General features: G+C 55.6%; 7 protein-coding genes across 7 annotated transcripts; 3 read left to right on the top strand and 4 right to left on the bottom strand.

The window, feature by feature from the left end:
• Positions 1 to 1213: 1213 nt before the first annotated feature.
• ISF_02997 (enoyl-CoA hydratase/isomerase family protein) lies at positions 1214 to 2326 on the top strand (the record flags this gene model as incomplete). Its single annotated transcript, XM_018846603.1, has 4 exons — positions 1214 to 1415; positions 1506 to 1636; positions 1786 to 2143; positions 2208 to 2326. The coding sequence occupies 4 exons, from the start codon at positions 1214 to 1216 to the stop codon at positions 2324 to 2326; spliced, it is 810 nt and encodes a 269-aa protein (XP_018706331.1).
• A 161-nt stretch (positions 2327 to 2487) lies between these two features.
• Positions 2488 to 5348, bottom strand: ISF_02996 (Sir2 family protein; the record flags this gene model as incomplete). The annotated part of the gene is made up of 2 exons (XM_018846602.1): positions 2488 to 5136; positions 5223 to 5348. The coding sequence occupies 2 exons, from the start codon at positions 5346 to 5348 to the stop codon at positions 2488 to 2490; spliced, it is 2775 nt and encodes a 924-aa protein (XP_018706330.1).
• A 929-nt stretch (positions 5349 to 6277) lies between these two features.
• ISF_02995 (S8/S53 family peptidase) lies at positions 6278 to 8026 on the bottom strand (the record flags this gene model as incomplete). The annotated part of the gene is made up of 1 exon (XM_018846601.1): positions 6278 to 8026. The coding sequence occupies one exon, from the start codon at positions 8024 to 8026 to the stop codon at positions 6278 to 6280; it is 1749 nt and encodes a 582-aa protein (XP_018706329.1).
• Positions 8027 to 9717: 1691 nt separating this feature from the next.
• Positions 9718 to 10047, top strand: ISF_02994 (hypothetical protein; the record flags this gene model as incomplete). Its single annotated transcript, XM_018846600.1, has 1 exon — positions 9718 to 10047. One exon carries the CDS (start codon positions 9718 to 9720, stop codon positions 10045 to 10047), a length of 330 nt encoding a protein of 109 aa, XP_018706328.1.
• Positions 10048 to 10482: 435 nt separating this feature from the next.
• Positions 10483 to 12092, bottom strand: ISF_02993 (cyclin-dependent kinase; the record flags this gene model as incomplete). The annotated part of the gene is made up of 2 exons (XM_018846599.1): positions 10483 to 11487; positions 11547 to 12092. 2 exons carry the CDS (start codon positions 12090 to 12092, stop codon positions 10483 to 10485), a joined length of 1551 nt encoding a protein of 516 aa, XP_018706327.1.
• A 1234-nt stretch (positions 12093 to 13326) lies between these two features.
• On the bottom strand, positions 13327 to 14807 carry ISF_02992 (hypothetical protein; the record flags this gene model as incomplete). Its single annotated transcript, XM_018846598.1, has 2 exons — positions 13327 to 13922; positions 13979 to 14807. 2 exons carry the CDS (start codon positions 14805 to 14807, stop codon positions 13327 to 13329), a joined length of 1425 nt encoding a protein of 474 aa, XP_018706326.1.
• A 1195-nt stretch (positions 14808 to 16002) lies between these two features.
• On the top strand, positions 16003 to 17595 carry ISF_02991 (Protein phosphatase 2C; the record flags this gene model as incomplete). Its single annotated transcript, XM_018846597.1, has 1 exon — positions 16003 to 17595. One exon carries the CDS (start codon positions 16003 to 16005, stop codon positions 17593 to 17595), a length of 1593 nt encoding a protein of 530 aa, XP_018706325.1.
• Positions 17596 to 17733: the final 138 nt, after the last annotated feature.

Here is a 17733-nt window from a genome sequence, read left to right as displayed (position 1 = left end):
GGGAGGAAGAGATGGACTGACTAGCTGAAAACAACAACAGCGTTAGTTTTCTTGCCTCTTTTCTCGAGACAGCCGCTAATGTTTCTGGAACACAGAACCATGAATGAACTTTCTTTCCAAAACAAAAAGATGGAATACCAAAATTTGGGCGAGAATCACTCACACCATTCCGCCGAGGCTGGGCGGAGACGATGAGGAATGGATATACCTCCCTCCTCTCGACTCTTGCTGCCTACCACACGACGAGCTGAAGGGAATAGAGGTGTGTGGACATCGTTGTTACCGAGACAAGGGGGTGTGGTGGGTGTGTGCTTGTCGGCCTTGGGTCCGATTTGCGTCACTTTCTTCATCAGCAAGAAAGAAGCTGTCCCGTCTGTTTCTGTTTCTGTTTCTCTCTGTGTGTCTCTTTTCGTCACAGTCCATAATCCTTGCCCCCATTCTGTCTATCCTGATCTCTTTCCGTCCATGTCCCCCGGGAGTTGTCGAGCGAACAGGGTTTGCACGGCCTCTTGGGGGTTTCAGCCCACAGACGTATGTTTTGTTTCTTCGGGGTTAGCCCTGTCTTGGGTCTTTTCCTCTCGCAGAAACGTGTCCCAGTTCATTCATACAGCTCCCATCACACAGCGTAATGCATCTCTTCGGCAGGTTTCCGGTGTGGGAGGGGAGCCTGGGAAGGCGGAAATCTGTAGATTTGCAGGAAAAACGACACCATCATCAAAACCTGCGATGAACCCGCAGTGCAGTCTGTACGTACATCTGGAAAAGCAAAACTCATAGTCAACATCACCCTGTCACTTTCGAAAAGTGGAGTGACAGCAGTCGACGTGCCCGTCGTAGATTAGTTTACGACAAGACAAGGGTTGTCGCATCTCTTCGCCGGCTTGATCAGATCGCCTCGACCGACTTCCCAAGTGATTGGCGTGGCCGGTGCGTCACCCCGCCGGAAGGCTCTCTCTTCTTCCCGACACTTTTCGTCCTTGCTTCTTCTCCATCTGCTGGCCTGCGAGTACCGTGCTATATCCGAACTCAGACCTGTGTTGAAGAGATCCAAAGAGCCATCACTCAGCCCAAACCATCACTCAACCCATCACCCAACCCATCACCCAACCCATCACCCAACCCATCCATCAAAACCCATCTCTCAGCAAACACTCAACTCCGTCTCGGCCATATTAGTAGCCCACCCTTACACTGACACACAATCAATCACACCATGACGGATTGTTTTACGCCTGAGCTCGTCTTGTCGTCGACCCCCGCTCCGGGTGTCAGGCTACTTCGCTTCAACCGGCCAGAGAAGCGTAATGCGTTGTCACAGCCTCTCATCCGCGCCTTTCTCTCCGAGCTCAGAAATGCTTCCGCGGACAAGGACATCTTCTCCATCATCATAACCGGAATTGGGCCCTTTTTTTGTGGTGAGTGTGTCACCAGACTCGACAACACCTCATTCCTTGTTCCAAGTATGACCGATGGGATGGATGGATGGAGTTTCTGACAACCAATAGCTGGGGCGGACCTCAATGACATTGCCAATCTCGACGAAGCCGGTGCGAGAGCGACCCGCTACCTCGAGGACCTTTGTGCTGGCTTTGCATCCGTCACAAAGCCCATCATTGCCGCCGTGAATGGCCCTGCTGTAGGTTCCCCACGCGACTGCATAGACTTCGAGTGGCTGACGTTGAAGTAGCTCGGGGGCGGGTTCGAGATTGCATTGATGGTAATGTTGATCCTCTGATGTGCACCCTTCCCTTCTGCTTTTGGATGCGATGTGCTAACCAAGTGAAGAGCGACTTCATCGTCTCGGCCAAGTCAGCCTACTTTGTACTCCCTGAGACCACGATTGGGCTCATTCCTGGCGCCGGAGGTACACAACGACTGACGGTGGCCATCGGCAAATACAAGGTGGGTTTCTTCAACGGGAGGCCGTGCGCCGTCGACGCGAGGAGAGCTAACCATTTCGGCCAGGCTATGTGCAGCATCCTGCTCGCACAACCCATGACTGCTGACGAGGCCATGGCCGCCAGCCTCGTCGTTAGCGTTGTCAGCCCGGACACCCTGACCCAATACTGCTTGGAGATGGCCTCCAAGTTCACCGCTGGCAACAGGCAGGCTATCGCCTATGCCAAGCAGGCCATCTGCAGAGGTGAGAATTATCACATCCTGATAAGCGAGGCCCCGCCGTTCTGGCACGTGTTGACTTGGTGCAGCGGATGATCTCTGTCGCGATGATGCCTTTGAGAGGAACCTGTATTACAGCACTTTTGGAACCGACGAGAAAAGGCGTGGCGTTGATGACTTCTTGGCTGCTCGTCGCAAGAAAGCATAATCGACTTCATCACTTCACGGGGTGCCGTTCGGTACAGAATCGCCGCTCCGGTTTCCGTACTTAAGTCAGTAGCTACAATAGCCCTAATATAAAGTGTTGAACAAGGTCATATATTCGTCATCTATGAGTTTGGAGTGCAGTCACTGTCTGACTCGTGCGTCTTATCTGTTGCAGTTCCAACGGGCGCCCCAGTGCTGCAACTGGTCCTCTAGCCCTCTGGTGCCGATCTGGGAGGCTGCAGCTTTCCGTAGCAGTGGGCTAGTCCCCAGATCAGCGAGGGCCACTGCCGCATCGGCTTCGGGTTGTGTGGCTTTCGTGGTTCGCTTGCTTCGCTGCTGCGATAGCACCAAGTAATGCGGCTCTCGTGTTGTTTCGGGCGCTACCAGAGACGGTTGCTCTAGCAATCCAACCAGAGGGTCATCAATGTAAAACGGGTTTGGGCGATGCGATGAACTGAACCAGCGAAGATTCGGTGATAGGGAAGTAAGCGGCCCAGTTGGTGGACTTCTAGGCTCCATAGGCAGCGGCTTGCCGAATGGGTGAGATTCAGGACCAGGTCTCAGTGGTGGCAACGTCACGCCTGGATCAATTTTGCTCTGTCGTGTGCCACGGCGTGTGGGCAGCACAACTTCTTCGCCGTCGATCATCTTGCGCTTGCGAACTCTAGGGTTCGACTTGACAGAATTGAGTATAGAGCTTTCGTTGGTAGGGTCGCTCAACACCGGGCTTTGCGGGGGTTGCTGCTGCTGCTGCTGTTCTTGTTGTGCCATGGGATTCAGTGGCCCCTCTTGCATGGCCATCTCAGCCGCATCACTCTTACGACTGCGACCATGATTAGGATTCAGCGTGGAGGACTGATTCTTGGCCTTTTCGAGGGCGCCGGGGGCGGATTTACGTGGACCTTTTGCTCTCGGTCGAGACAGCTTCGGGGCCGGGATTGATGGCATCTCCGCCTCGGGAGGAATGGCGAAGGATGGGGCTGAGTCAGCGGTGATGGTTGCTCGGCGAAGGGCCTTTTCCGGCGTTTCTTTTCCGGTGATCCTTCGCAATTCTTTAAGAATTTTCAGAGTGCAGTAAGCCCCAGTGACTTTGGAATCGCGCATAGCCACTGGATTCGCAGCTGGTGGGCGCGGCTTCTTCGGTGAGGGGTCACGCCAGAGTTTCGGGACGCGAGCCTGCAGGTCGTTGACCCAAGCATCGCAATCCCACTGTATCCAAAAATCGATAACATCCCCCCACGAGCTCTCTGATGGTTTGGTAAAGTTGACAAAGACAACTTTGCCGCCTTTGCTGTGAACTGTCTTGGCAAATTCTCTAACCATGACCTTAAGCCCGTGAACTCGTAAGCTTGTGCCAAGGATAAGAAGCATATCTGGATAGAGAGCCAAGTCATGTGTGATGATGGGGCTGATTAGGTGGGCATTCGGATGTTCCTCTCCATACAGAACGATATCTGGGCGCAGCTTTCCCACGCCGAGGGCTCTTTTGCCCTTCTCCTCGCGCTCCGCGGCCGCTCCAGCGCATCTCGGGCACTCAGGCTGTTGCCCTGTCAAAGTTGCTGTCTCGCGGTCCTCATCGTCCCACGAGCAAGCCTGACCGCATAGAAAGCAGCGTAGCAATTCCAGAGACCCATGTAGGAAGACACACTCGACACCAGACTGGGATGGCTCCTTTTTCAGGGTTGCAGGCGGCGTGTCTGTCTTAGCAACGTTGAACGATGCTTCGGCATCTGGTTGTGATGATGGCGGGGCATCTAATACTGAGGCCTGCGATGCTTGCGGCGTGACTGACTCCGGTGTAGAGGTTTCGGATGAAGAATTTTGGCTGCTAGGAAGCTCTGTGCTCGATGCTTCATCCACCATCTTGGCCAGCTGGTCCTTGTTGGCCGTAGATCGACGCGAAAATCTACCACGGCTCCCAGGGCCAGCAATCAGTGATGTCGACAGGCCAACCTTTTCTTCAATTTGATCAATGTTCTGTGTATAACAGCGCACCAGCTTGCCACGATTCCTGAGGTGACTGATGAACCGGTGTGAGCCCGTCGGCTCCGCGTCCTTGATCTTCTGCCGCAGAGACGTGGCAAACGTGTAAAAGACTTGAGTGCGGACGGGGTCAGCCCAAACCGATACGTCAAACAGGTCTCTACCCTTCATATTAGGCAGCGTGCTGCGGCCAGAGCTTGAGCCTTGCGAGGATGCAAACAACTTCCGCGCTGCAGAGCGGTCTTCTGACTCAGAGTCGCTCGTGTTGCTGGGTTCATTGCAGTCTGTGTCTGACGCAGAGCTAGATTCAAAAGGGTCGAACAGGACGGTTGGAGGGGAGGAGAGCGGCGAGGAGCTGTGAGGAACGTCGAGTCTCGAGAGATGGCCTGCGAAGCGAAAAGCAGATGGTGGCACTATCTGCTCGTCAGGCGGTGGTGAGGATAGCGGTGAGGTCGGAAGCTGGCCAAGAGCAAGGGAGAGCGGATGGCGCGCCGAACGCGGGGTAGAGTAGGGTGCAGCCATTGAAGTCTTTGCCTCTGGCAATGATGGACTTTCTGGTTCATTTGTCGAGCCGGCAGCAAGCTGTTCTTGTCGCTTTTGCTCATGTAATGTGTCCGTTTTGTCGATTCCTTCCTCTTCCTTCTCTTCCCTCTTCGGCGAGCCGGCATCAGACGCTCTGCGCCGCTTCGCCGGGCGGTCACGGTCTTCAAGATCCTCCTTTGCACCGTCTCGTGTCGCCTCCGTGTCGATTTTCTGCGCCACCTGCTTGGCGGCCGCGTCGAATTGTGCTTGTATCAGCGAGTAGAGGCCATTTTCGGATCGAAAATCCTGCAGAGAACGAACCGTGGTTAGCAAAAAATGCATTAAAGGATGCCTAGGAGCAGGCGCAGCGCGTGCATCCTAGGGCTGCTTACCGGAATGCCAGAGTTGGTACTGATGCCCGCACCGGTCACAACGACAATCTTGCGCGCCTTGAGCAGCGAATCGGCAATGTCCTGCAGATGCTCCCCGGAGCTGGGCTCGACATGTACGGTCGGCATGGTGATTATTTGGTGCGAGGTTGACTGCGGACGAGGAACAAACAAGCTCGATGGTCTCCCGTTTGCTGACTATCGACGAGACGCAACGAAGCAGGCAAAGCAACGCGTCGCACCCCACAGGGAGTAGCGATACCAAGACTTGATTCAGTATTGAAGAGAGAGAATCATTCCATCGTATTGTGGCTTTCTCGGTATTTAATAGTAGTCCTTTGATTGTTGGCTGCGAATTTTGCCGCCCTGTGTGTCGCGAATTCTCCAAAGGTAATAATGGTGGAAGGTGGCAGGTGCGGACGAGGCGCGAAACAGATGCAACGGCAAGAACGAAGTCAAAGGAACACTGAAAAAGATGCAAAAGAAATTATCCAAAAATGGTGCCGGGATCAGGGTCACAGCAGCATCAATTGTCTTGTACAGCGCTGCTGTGAGTTTGACAAGCTGTGACGCGCCTCACACAGAGCAGCCACTACGTTGAAGTCGCGAGTCCAACTGGTCGCTGATCCCAGCTTGTTTTCTTTCTGCCCATGGCGGACTAGCGTGGTCTGGGCTCCCACTGATTGTGCGGCTTTCCCCATCAAGCCACTGGAACGACCCGCTGGCGAGGTGGTTTTAGTGGCAGGCTAGCGGACTGCCAGGTGCCTGCTAGTGGACTCGAGACGGTTATCGGGTGGCTGCAGCAGTTCACCCACCCAATGGTTTGCGTAGTGCCAGCATGCGTACGTCTATTCAGTCTCTAAACCTCTCGTTTGATGTTGTCGTGGCGTCTTTGGTACGTTGTTCTGGGATACGCTGTGTATAAAGCGCATCTCATCTACTAGCCTGGCTCTCTTTATGCTTGATTACTAGTACATCGTTCAGCTCACAACGGTGGCCCCAAACGGCCTCCATCGCACCTCGCCGCCATCTCACCCGCACACGCCCGGCGGACCATCCTAATCGTCCCCGTGCAACAGCGCGTCGAGCAGCTCGTTAAAGTCCTTTGGCACGCCCAACCCTGTGACGGCATCCCAGCCGCTCTTCGCCGGCCACCCGCCGGGCTTCTCGCCGTCGTAGTCGCAAGAGAAGCTCTCCCCCGCCGTCACTTCCAGCAGCGTGCTTCGCACCCTTTTGCCGTACAGCAGCCTCGTGGCCCAGCCGAGCGGCTGCTTACCAGCGCGCGCGCGCGCGTCATTCACCATAGCCAGCATCGCCGCGATCATCGGCGTGCTCGCGCTCGTGCCCTGCAGCAGGCCGGGCTGGCCCTTATGCACCACCAGCACGTTGGTGCCTACGGCCGAGATGTCCGGGATGGCGCGGTTCCGGGGCTCGTAGTAGCCGTCCAGCGAGCCGTTGAGCGACCTCACGTACGCGCCCACCACCTCCTTCTGCCACGAGGGCTGCGGGAAGTACTGCGAGAAGCCGCCGGTGCTAAAGCCCGCCGCCTCGGGCGGGTTCTTGGTGTTGGAGACCGCGCCCACGGCCAGCGCCCACGGGCACGTCGAGGGAAACGTCGTCATGTAAATCTTCTTGTTGGAGCCGTCGCGCGTGCGGCAGTTGGAGTTGTGCCCGCCCTGGGCGCCTCCGTCGCCGGAGCCGAAGAGCAGCGTCATGCCACGGCCGGCGAGCATGCCAATCATGCTACACACCTTTTCAGCGTACGGCCGCGGCACCGAGACCTCGTCGTCCGCGTACGACACGGACAAAACGCTCGGAATCTCACCGTCAGGCTTGTCGAGGAAGTACTGGAACAGTTCCAGGAATGGCTCGTTGGTCGACTTATTACTTGAGTCGGCCCGCCCATCCTCGCCGATGAGCTCGCTGCGCCCAGCCGTCGAGTAGAAAACGAGGTTGGCCGGGTATGCCAGTGCCAGTCCGTAGTCGACATCCAGCGCCGCCTCAGCGCCCGACTGCGACAGGTTCTGCGGGTTCTCGCCGCCGTTGACGAGCTCTACCGTGTAGTTGTACTTCTTGGCCGCGATCTCGGGCGCGTGCTGCGACAGGAACTGGTCCGAGTCCTGGTAGTTGGCGTACTCTTCGAGGAAACCCGTGATGCCCATGGTGACGCTCGATTTGTCGTCGGGCGTCTTGTAGTGAAAGTTGTACGCGTCGCGCACGCACTTGGGGGTAATGATGGAGGTGCACGGCGGGTCGCGCTTCGCCAGGTCCTTCTCGTCAAGGAACCTTATCTTGGAGATGGAGCGGACGGGCTTCATAAAGTTGGACACAGGGTGAATGAAGTCGACAGCATCCTCGAGAGCGTCCGGGATGAAGTACTGCGTCGTCCGGAGAACAGGCGTGTCCTCGCCATCGTAGATGTAGTGCTCCAGGACAGAGCCGATAAGCGCATCAGTCTGGCCGACTGTCGCGCGGACATTGACCCAGTCACCCTTGGTCTCGATGTCCTGGATACCGTGGCTGCGCAGCCAACCCTGCACCATGCTGACCGACTTTGCCGTCGGAGCACGCATTGTTGTGGTGTCGGCCAGAGATAGCATGTTTGCTCGGGCCGAGGTCAGAAGCTTCTGTAGACCTTTCATCTGTGGCTGCTTGAGCGCAATTGAAAACGAGTATCGCTCGTTTGGGTCGACTTGATCGCTGATCTTCATCCATCCTGGAGGGAGGCTGGCCGTTTTCTCAACACAAATGTCCGCCAGCGACGCCCATGCGAAGACCGCCGCCCCCAGTGCCAGCTTGTATAACATGGCTGTCAAAAAGCAAGACACTGTTGCTAGAAGCGAAGCCGGACAAAAGAAGGCCTTTTATTACTGTTGAGATATCCCAACTTTGGTGGCCGAGGGGGGGCTGGCATCCCTTTTAAAGGAGCAAACGCAGCTTGTTTTTGACCAGGGGATATGGGCCGCCGAGTTCCAATTGGCAGCATCACCCTGAGACATACATTCGCCCATCATAGAGATCAGCATCTGCACCTCCTCGCTGTTTGCTTGATTTTGGGGCTAAAAGATTTGATGTTTTCCTTTACATGAAGAAGTCTTACCGTGCCGACCTTGTGACCGTACAACATGATTCCCGTTCCCTCGCCTCAAACAAGTGGCATCGCAAGTTTGACCTCGTTTTAACAAACCGAGTCCCTTTTTCGATTAGCTAGTACTTATAAAATTGGCATTCCAAGTAACACGGCTCCATACGCCGTAGCAAAAAACTAACTGCTTTACGGATTCCTGCTTCCTCGGCAGCCGTGTCTCACCTCTATTATTAAAAGCCCCGTCGCGTTGACGAGATAAAACAGGGAGACGCGCCGTGACAAACAAAAACGGTACTTCCGAGAGAGCAGACATGACGTTGATGCAACTATCCGTGCATACTATAACTATTGGTCAGAGAATCCTGTCGTTTTCCCGGGACTACCAAGTGTCGAGTGTGATTACATGCTACTCTGTAGTGACTGAAACTCTACACTTCAGGTACTCTTGTGCCTGGTTCTAGAATCCGTATGAGTGAGACGGCAGTAGTAACATACAGACTGACGGGTAGACCAAACACGAAAGATAAAGCGAACAGACAATACCAATAAAATAAATAGTATGCTGAAATCATAGCAAAATAAAAATATTGCGCGCATCATACTTTCCTCCCCAATGTGCCCAAAGTACGTACTTGGCATGCCAACGCCACAGGTCTGTTGACCTCTTCTCCTCAGCTAGTTGACGTAGCCACGCTTCTCGGCTGCGTTTTAAATTAATGGTGTGAGATCGCCGCTCAGGTCTATGTAGATCCGTCCTTGCTCGCATCTGTGCTTGCGTCGAGGCGTAACTTGACGCGTAGGTTACAATTACCAAAGCCGAGCAACTGGGCTCCTGGTCCTACCCTGTAGACTGAGGCTACGGCTCCATGTCAAGCGCAGAGGATTTATGAATCTAGTTGTCAGCTAATTGAGTTAGGTTATTGGTGTTTACCACCTCTTCTTTTCCTCTTTATGTCTTTTTTTCTTGATTGCTCATCGCACCGAAGCATGTGAATGTGACATCCAGGCTGTGACATCTGAACTTCCCTAGCATATCACCCCAACAATGCGCAACGGGGCGCGGCAACTTTGGAAGTAGCAAGAACAACCCCAGTTGAGCCCAGGATATTCCTTTCAAACAAGCTACATGCCCAGTCAATGGAAAACATGTATTCATGGCACTATGGCTCGGCTTTTGCTGGTCGCGAGGTCACCGGTCGCTCCACGGAGTGTCCGTGGAGCATCCTCTGCTGACAGCCTGGTCGTGACTAGAAGAATCTATATAAAGTATAAACAGCCAACTGTAAACGTCCCTCTCAATCATTCATATCAAATTCATTCAACACTCAGAAATCTACACCAAAGAGCAAGTTCACCCATACTCCACAGTCTATTCTTTACAAAACTTCCTCCCAGCCACAAACCCCAATCATGTCTACACAACAAGAGAGCCTACAGGCTATCAACAACAAGACGCTGGGCACGTCCGCCGACGCCTTCCCCGTGGTCACACTGCCCAACGGCGACAAGGTTCCGACCGGCACGGTCGGTGCGCTGCTCGTCAACATTCGGGCCTACGACGACGCCGCCGCCGCCGGTGACGCCACCGCGCAGGACACGCTCGCGGCGGCGATCCGGGCCGCGGTGCCGGTGCTGCAAAAGGTCGGCATGTTTGAGCTCTTTCATCCTGAAGAGTGGATGTCGGACAGGAGCAAGGGCAGGTCACTGGTAGGAGAGCTGGCCATGGAGGAGAAGCACTAAAAGCTTCAAGGACAAAGGGATAGTTACGGGCATAGGATGACAAAAAAGGAGGAAGGCACAAAGGATATGGTTGGCTTAATGAAAATGGAAAGACATCTCATTACTGCTTGTAGCGGGAGCTAATTAGAAACAAATGTAAGAATATTTGCACGATAGGGTTCCCTTCAAATATACCCAAGACAAAAACAATGTGCATAAGAAGCGAAGCATGGTAATACACACGCATGCAGTAAATGACAAGTCAACGCCGTTCCCCATGAGAAAAAGCCGAGCAGAATGAACAAGTCGTCGACATTCTCCTTATTCAAAATCCAACGACACCGCGGTCGAAACAATCATTCATAAATGTTGTCATGTATATAGCCTTCAAATGTCGAGCCAAGAAAATAGATAGTAGGGGTATATTATCATCCAAAAAGGTATTTTTTAGCCTCCTCAAATACCAACCGCGCCAGCAACACCGTTTGTCCTGGGCGGCAGTTTGATGTCCCCATCATCATCTGAGCTGTCGGCTGCGGCATGGTCTAATATGCGTTCAATGTCCTCATCGCGCAGCACCTGTCTCGCCCGGCCGTTGCTGAGGCCGAGGCCGCTGGGTAAAGACAGCGCGCCGCGTAAATGGCCGCTGACACCGTTTGCCCGACGCTTGGGTGACCAGCCATTTGGTGACATGTGTTGCGACTGCTGCTGCTGCAGTGAGTCCAGGTCCATCGGCGAGCCGGGTGGTCCCATGGCGGGCGACTTGTCGAAGCCGACCCGCCGTTGCGGAAGGGCAGGCCGCTGGCCGGGCAGCCCCTTTCGGAAGCCGCCGGACGAAGTGTGGCGGCTTGCGTTCTCGTGCAAGGGCCCTTGCCCAGGCCCCGGTGATACGGAAGGGGAGAAGGTATGTCTGAGATTGGCAGAATTGTTGGGGCTGCTCATAAACAAGAGCGTCTCGATAGCGGCCTGTTCTTTCATGTTTTGGGGCGGCGAGTACAGCATGCCTTCGGGAGGGCGCGACGGTTGTGACGACGACATGGCATAAGCGTCCAAGTATTGTCGCGGTGAATAGCTACTTGCAGCAGTGGCAGAGTGTGAGTGTGTTAGTAGCGCGGGCGGATGCCTTGAGAAGCGACGTCGGCGGTTTTGAGAAGTTTCTCTCGACAGAGAGGGCTGGATGGGCGCCGGAGGAGCGAGAGACGGCTTGCTAGAAGGTTCTGGAGGTGAACGAGACTTGCGGCGAGGTTCTACAGGATCGGCTGCAAAGTGAACTTGCGCTGCTGATGGCAGCGGCCGCGGGCTGGTGGAAGAAGATTGGCGGCGATGGAGAGTGGAGTTGCTTGAGACAGGAGAGGCGGCTTGCGAGGCGAGAGACTCGATCTCGGGGAAAGAGCGTGACTGCCAGCCGTTATTAACCTTGAGCATGGCATAACTCAGCCGCGTCTTGAGATCCGCGGATATCTATAAGTCGTGTGTCAGATTCAGTGAGACAGGCTAAAGTGAAGTGATGTCTTGCGTACGTCACCGATATGGCTTCCATTTGAAGTTGTGCTGATTGCGCTGATGCTTCTGGCATGGCCCTTGATTGGACTGTTGCTCCTGCTCCGTATCTTGACTTGGCCGCTAGCTGTGCGCTTCCGTGAGCTGGCTGCGGCGTCCTGGTGGTCCAAAGGGTCCTTTGCAGAAGCGATATTTGACCGCCCCGTCATCTGCACATCACGCTGGCCATTGGAGTCTGCGCCCCCGTTGTGCTGCATGTCAGCGGATGCGGATTCTTGCGAGTCGGGTATGGTCTGGGACGAGACGTGCGGCGTCGACGGGGGCAGCGCGGTCGCGGAGTGATCGAGCGCCGACGATGAGGAAGCCTTGGCCATTATCGATACGTCGGAGCAGCCGCTCACAAGGTTGGTGATGTTTCGCGTCGTGGATGCGGCACCGGCGTCGGCACGTGCGTGGGCGATGGGCGGCGTGGCCGGCACGGTGAGGTCGCTCCCGTCGCGTCTCGACGACGCAGAGGACGACGGCAGGGCCGCCTCGCTGCTGGTCTCCCGGCCGGGTTGGGACATGCGGAGAACACAGGTGCGTAAAAAAATAGATATGATTCGAATCTGCGCTCGGGGGGCCGAAGCAGCTGGCGTGTAGAAGCGTGTCGGCGGCCTGGCAATCGCCCGTGGTGAAGAGAGAGGGCCGTGCCGGACAAGACCGAGAGCGAGGGTCGTGGTGGGAACACGCGGGACTGAGGAGCCGTTCGTGGGGAGGTCATGCAGCGACTGGACGCGAGAAGCAAAATATAAGCGAAATAGTCAGAGGAGCGCGTCAGAATTCGAGTGAGAAGCAGTGAGCCGTGTGAGATGGAAAGAGAATTGAAAGGAAGAAGAGGTTACCCGTGATGCCCGACCTCAAAGTTTGAACTCTTGAACGGGTCAAGTGGTTACGCGGTCTGCTCTCCTGGCGTCTCTGGCGTTCTGGGCGCGACGGATGCGGGCGAGGCCTGAGTGTGAGTTACGCGGGGTTTTGGTGTAGGTTCCTAGTAAAACAAAGTCACTGTGACTGTCATCGCCTGGAGGGTCTGTCGTTGGACTATCCGCTGGTACTTTTTTTTTTTTTGAATCTACAGAGCGTTTTTTTAGGTGTGAGGCCTCTGCTTCTAGCGCTGCTGCAGGGGACAGGCCTCTCAAATTTTGGCGTGGCGCGAACCACGGCGCGTGACAGCGGGGCTACCTGAAGCCACAGCTGCGCTCGCGTCATCACGAGGTACTTCGCCTACTGCTTGCCAACGTCCTTCAAGGTTCAGAATTGTAACAGCCAAAATCTAATGCCAAACTCTAAACCGCGATCAAATTGATTGCGCTGTTGCTTGTCTCTCCGCAAGCACTCGGGTGGTACCAGACAGCGTCATCTGGGCTGCTGTTGGTCCCTGGCTCACATGGGAGTGTTCGGGATGCAGACTGGGCTCATTTCGTGTGCCGTTGCCACATTCGCCCCGGTAAAGCGTAAAACACTGCCAGGCCTATATCCGGAGGTCGGCGATAAATACATCATTAAAATAGTAGTCAAGAAACACATGAAAATAAATAAATAAATAAACGAAACATTCTAAGTGGTTTTTTCTGCGCCAACAGAGGTGGGCCTCTGTAGTTCAGTGCGAGTAATGTCCTGCATATGAAGCTGCAGGCTGACCGTTTTGAATTTCGCCAATCTAGCTAGCAATGTGTGCGTAGTTTTTGATAAGTGAAAAATTAATTCAATGACATGTATCAATATATAGAAAACAAATGACGGACTGACCAGGAGCTGCCCTCACGCCTCCGGGGTCCAGTTCCACGAGTCAGCGGTAAACAGTTGTTTGGCCATTTTGTCAACGTACAGCGCTCCCTCATACCGCAAGCGCTGGTCGTTGGCTACGGATCGGGTAAACAGGAATGTGATGTTCCGTTCATCGCCGCTTGCCGTGTTTGAGTTGTGTTCCGGGACCCAGGCTGCCTTATCTCGCCGATTTTTCCAGTCGGCGTGAGACAATGACACGACGCTCGCCGAGAGCATCGACTGAATGTAGTCTAGGATTGGTCCTAAACGCACCCGTGGACCGCAGTTTGTGTGATGCTTATCGATCTGATAGCTGGGACACTGCCTCAGAGTGCTGATAAGTTCCTCAATGTTGACAGAGGAGCCGTCAGGCACACCATTGATTGATGACGCGCTGTAGTCAACCAAGTACAGTAGACTCTTTGACACCAGAAACTTGATCATTTGTCCCAGTTGAAACGAGTCACACGCTGTACTAGAGTCGTACCCCAGTTTACACTGTCTATCGCGAGTCGAGTATAAATCGAGGAAATGTTTCTGCACAGAGGCAATCGTGTCAAGAATGCACTCTCGACGGTGCCGAAGCTCGTCTGCGAAACCTTAGCATATAGCGCGTTTTCAGGATATGAGCCAAGTCACCCCTTACCTTCAATACCGTCAGGAAGATTCCACCAGGCAGCTGTCGAGATCCCATCTGGTTCATGATACACACTCCAGAGACTGGATCCGCGCATGATGAGCTCGCGCGACGACTGCTGCAGCCTCATGGGTTGTCCTAGTAACCACGAAACCAGCACTTTTTGACGCAAGACTTGCTCGACATCAGTAGGCCGGCCCGCATCATCGACAAATGGTTTTGTGCTGGTCAGCGGCCACTTGAACTTGAGATCTGTATTGAGAGCCCGCGCAACAACAGCGACGCAATCAAAGCGGTCAGCGATAATGGCCATGGTTGTAGCATACGACATGATTGCTCGGCTTTCTTTGACCGGCTTCTTGTGCAGGATCCGCAGCATGTCCTCAAACGCGACCTCGTGGCCAGCGGCCTTGGTGGCATCGTCGTCCTCGACGACAGATACCCATGGAAGCTCGTCTACGCTGGCTGCCTTGGGCTGAATTCTCATCGAGCGCAGCTTGGCATGGACGCTGGACACTGCATCGGCCTCGCGAAACTGCGGGTTGGAGAGCAAGTTGGCAAAGTACTTTGAGCTGCGTTTCAACACCTCAAGACTGAGCCGGTACGCCACCTGTACACGCGAGCTGCCCCGGTCGGGGGCTGGCTGGTTGGGCACCCGCGGCTTGCGTAGCGCTGTCGCCTCGGCTCGTCGATGTTTCTTGAGCGTCTCGGGAGACGTCTCAAAGGTCACGTCCAGCACAATGTCGCCGTCGGCAGCCACGATGACAACCCTGCGTCCATCCGCCGTTGTGCTATCAGAAGCCTCGCCGTCTGCAGAAGCATCGGCGGACTCTCCCATCCTGTGATCTAGGGCATTCGGACATGGAACTGCTGCGGACGTAGAGGTTGGTATCGTGCTTGTGGTAGTGTAACTAGAGGGACAGGATAATGATGCCAGAACAGCCAAGTTGCGGTGATGCGGGTGAGAGGTTGCATCCAGTAGTGGGTGCCTTTAGGTGAGTTAAGTTGCTCGGCCGAACTGGAGACAGGGGCCAGCATCGGGGCTTTGACTCCGACAGCGCCATGTTAGCCCCTGGCAAACCGCTGAAAAATGGGTTAGGTGCACTGGGGATGGGCTCATGGCTGTGGGCGAGTGACGAAGAGCAGGGCTGTGATGAGGCCGATTTTTTATAACAAATCTGTTCATTTTTCAAAATTTCTGTAAATAGCCAACCCTTATCGCTGCTTCTATTCCCTCTTTGCACCCTTGTATTCGTCCTTTTGTCTTGAAATTCGGATGCTGACTGAGCCCTGGCCTACTGTATCCCAGTATTATCCGTACCCCCACGCCCACGCTTTGCGTTGGCCACTAACTCAACAGATCTTATCTTCGTCTCCAGTTCGCTCTTGTCAACTTCCACTTGGCTTTCTCTTCAAGCTCCACCACCCCCTCATTCCCTTGTCTCGGAAACCTGCCTGTGACCGTCTCAAATTTTCCTCTCGGGGGAATATTTCTTGAGGCTCTACATCTGATATACGCTGTGCTGCTGCTTGTTGAACTGTGAGTGCCAACAATCAAGCGCCCCCGCTAGGCCACCCAACAACTGACATCGTGAGACAAGATCAGCGTCGCCGTACGGCCAATCCGACTCGACATGCCGACTGGCACCCTACAATAACAGAAACTATCACCGGATTCGACACGGATTCGATAAACAATGGCCTCAATGGTGCATAGCGCGTGCCGCCTCCCGAGTAGAGCCGCCTATCTTTGTACAGAGTGTGCCAGACTTTTACCGCCCCTAGCTAGCCGGCCACGGACAGCGCGAGCTTTTTCAGAGCTGCGCATCGGACCTTCCAGATCCAGTAGAGATTCAGATACGACCGATGATTCACACAGAGAAACCTCCTCTTTAGTACGACATCACAACTTGCCATGCCGCCCCTCCCGCCGAACGTCGATAGCCGCGCCTCGAGAGCCTGCAGCCCAGCACCCCGAATCGAAGCGACGGGGCTTCCACACCTACTTCGTCACTCACCTTCCTTCATCCTCCATGCACCCCGATGCGAGACGAATAGCAGGTGGTCACAAGCTCCCCCGTGATGCATCTACACCTCACACGCCGAGCCCGGGCGCCGGCCCCGCTGTCGCGATTCCCAACCTTTCTTCCCGCGACTTGACGGTAGTGCGAATCCCGCTCCGGCGAGCCAAGCACCACTTTGGCTCCGCGAGCTCGCGAGGAAGTCGGCCATACAACGAAGATACCGACCAGGCGGGTATCGTCGATATCCCAGCGTTTGCGAAGCGTGCTCCCATGAGCATTAAGCAGAAGCCTGGCGAGGCCACCCCGGCCGAGAGCCAGTCCGGTGACCCGCAGATTTTCTACTTTGGCGTCTTCGATGGGCACGGTGGCACGCAGTGCTCGGATTTCCTCCGAGACGAGCTCCATGGGTATATTGAGGAGGCATCGAGCACGTTTGGTCTGCAGAGCAGTCTGCGCAAGCGGAAACCGGGCCGCGAGGCGGATGGAGGCGTCCTCACCAAGGAACAGGCGCTGAAATCCGTGCCCCTCAAGAAGCCTGAGGAAGTCCAGGACAAGGTTGAGGACCCCGACACGGCCTCCATGCGCCAGGGGCCCAAGCACGGGCAGCCGCTGCAGAGCGAGGATGCAGTGCCGGCCAAGCTGCAGGACTACCCAAAAGCCGTGCAGCTCGAGCGCGATCTTGTCTCCGAGTACGCCGATACGATCGGCGGCTACTTTCGACGCTTCAACCCGGACCACTTCGACCTGTCCGACGACGCGTCGCACAACTCAGTGGTTTCGTTTGAGTCGGCGCTCACGTACGCCTTCCTGCGCGCCGACCTGGACTTCGTGTCAGCGCAGGCGCGCAAGGCCGACCCGGATGACCTGCGCGCGTCCGACTCGCCGGTCAACAGCGACGAGATTCTTGGCGCGCCGCATGCGACGCCCTCGGGCCACGGCATCGGCGGCGCTACGCGCTTCAAAGGCGGCTCGACGGCCTCCATCGCGCTCATCTCGACGCCGACACCGGCGCCCTTTTGGCACCCGGCCGCGCAGTCGACGCTGCTCGTCGCTCACGTCGGCGATAGCCGCGTGCTGCTCTGCGACACCGCCACCGGCCTGCCCCGGCCGCTCACCTCGGACCACCACCCCAGCACGCCGACCGAGAGCCGCCGGCTGCGCCGCTACGCTCCCGCCGGCTCCATGGTCTCCGGCGACAGCTTCGGCGAGGAGCGCATCGCCGGACTCGCCAACAGCCGCGCCTTTGGCGACATTCGCAGCAAGCGTATCGGCGTCTCCGCCGAGCCCGAGGTCACCCGCGTCGAGCTCGGCCCCGCCCAGTACTCCTTCCTCGTCCTCATGAGCGACGGCGTCTGCGGCACCCTCTCGGATCAGGAGATTGTCGACGTCGTCAAGGAGGCCCGCACCCCGGAACAGGGCGCCCGTGCCGTCGTCGACTACGCGACCGAGGTCTCGGACGATGGAGACAATGCCACCTGCCAGGTCGTCCGCCTCGGCGGCTGGGAGCGCCGCTCGGAGGGCGGCCTCGGCCCGATTGGCACGAAGGAAGTGCGTGACGCTCGACGGAAGGAGGCTTTGGATCCGCGACGCGGAAAGCGATGAGAAAAAAAAAGGATAGAAAGGGCATACAAACTAATGAATGCGTATTGGAGGAAAATACTTCATGCGTCCCTGGCATCAGTTTTTGTATTATCTGCATTTGCTTACTATTATTGCTGCGCTCTCTACACGACATCTTAG

The sequence above is a fragment of the Cordyceps fumosorosea genome (assembly GCF_001636725.1).
Source record: "Cordyceps fumosorosea ARSEF 2679 chromosome Unknown scaffold_5, whole genome shotgun sequence".
Lineage (NCBI taxonomy): Eukaryota > Fungi > Ascomycota > Sordariomycetes > Hypocreales > Cordycipitaceae > Cordyceps > Cordyceps fumosorosea.
The sequence above is the reverse complement of the archived record's forward strand: the minus strand, read 5'-3'. Positions and strand labels throughout refer to the sequence as shown.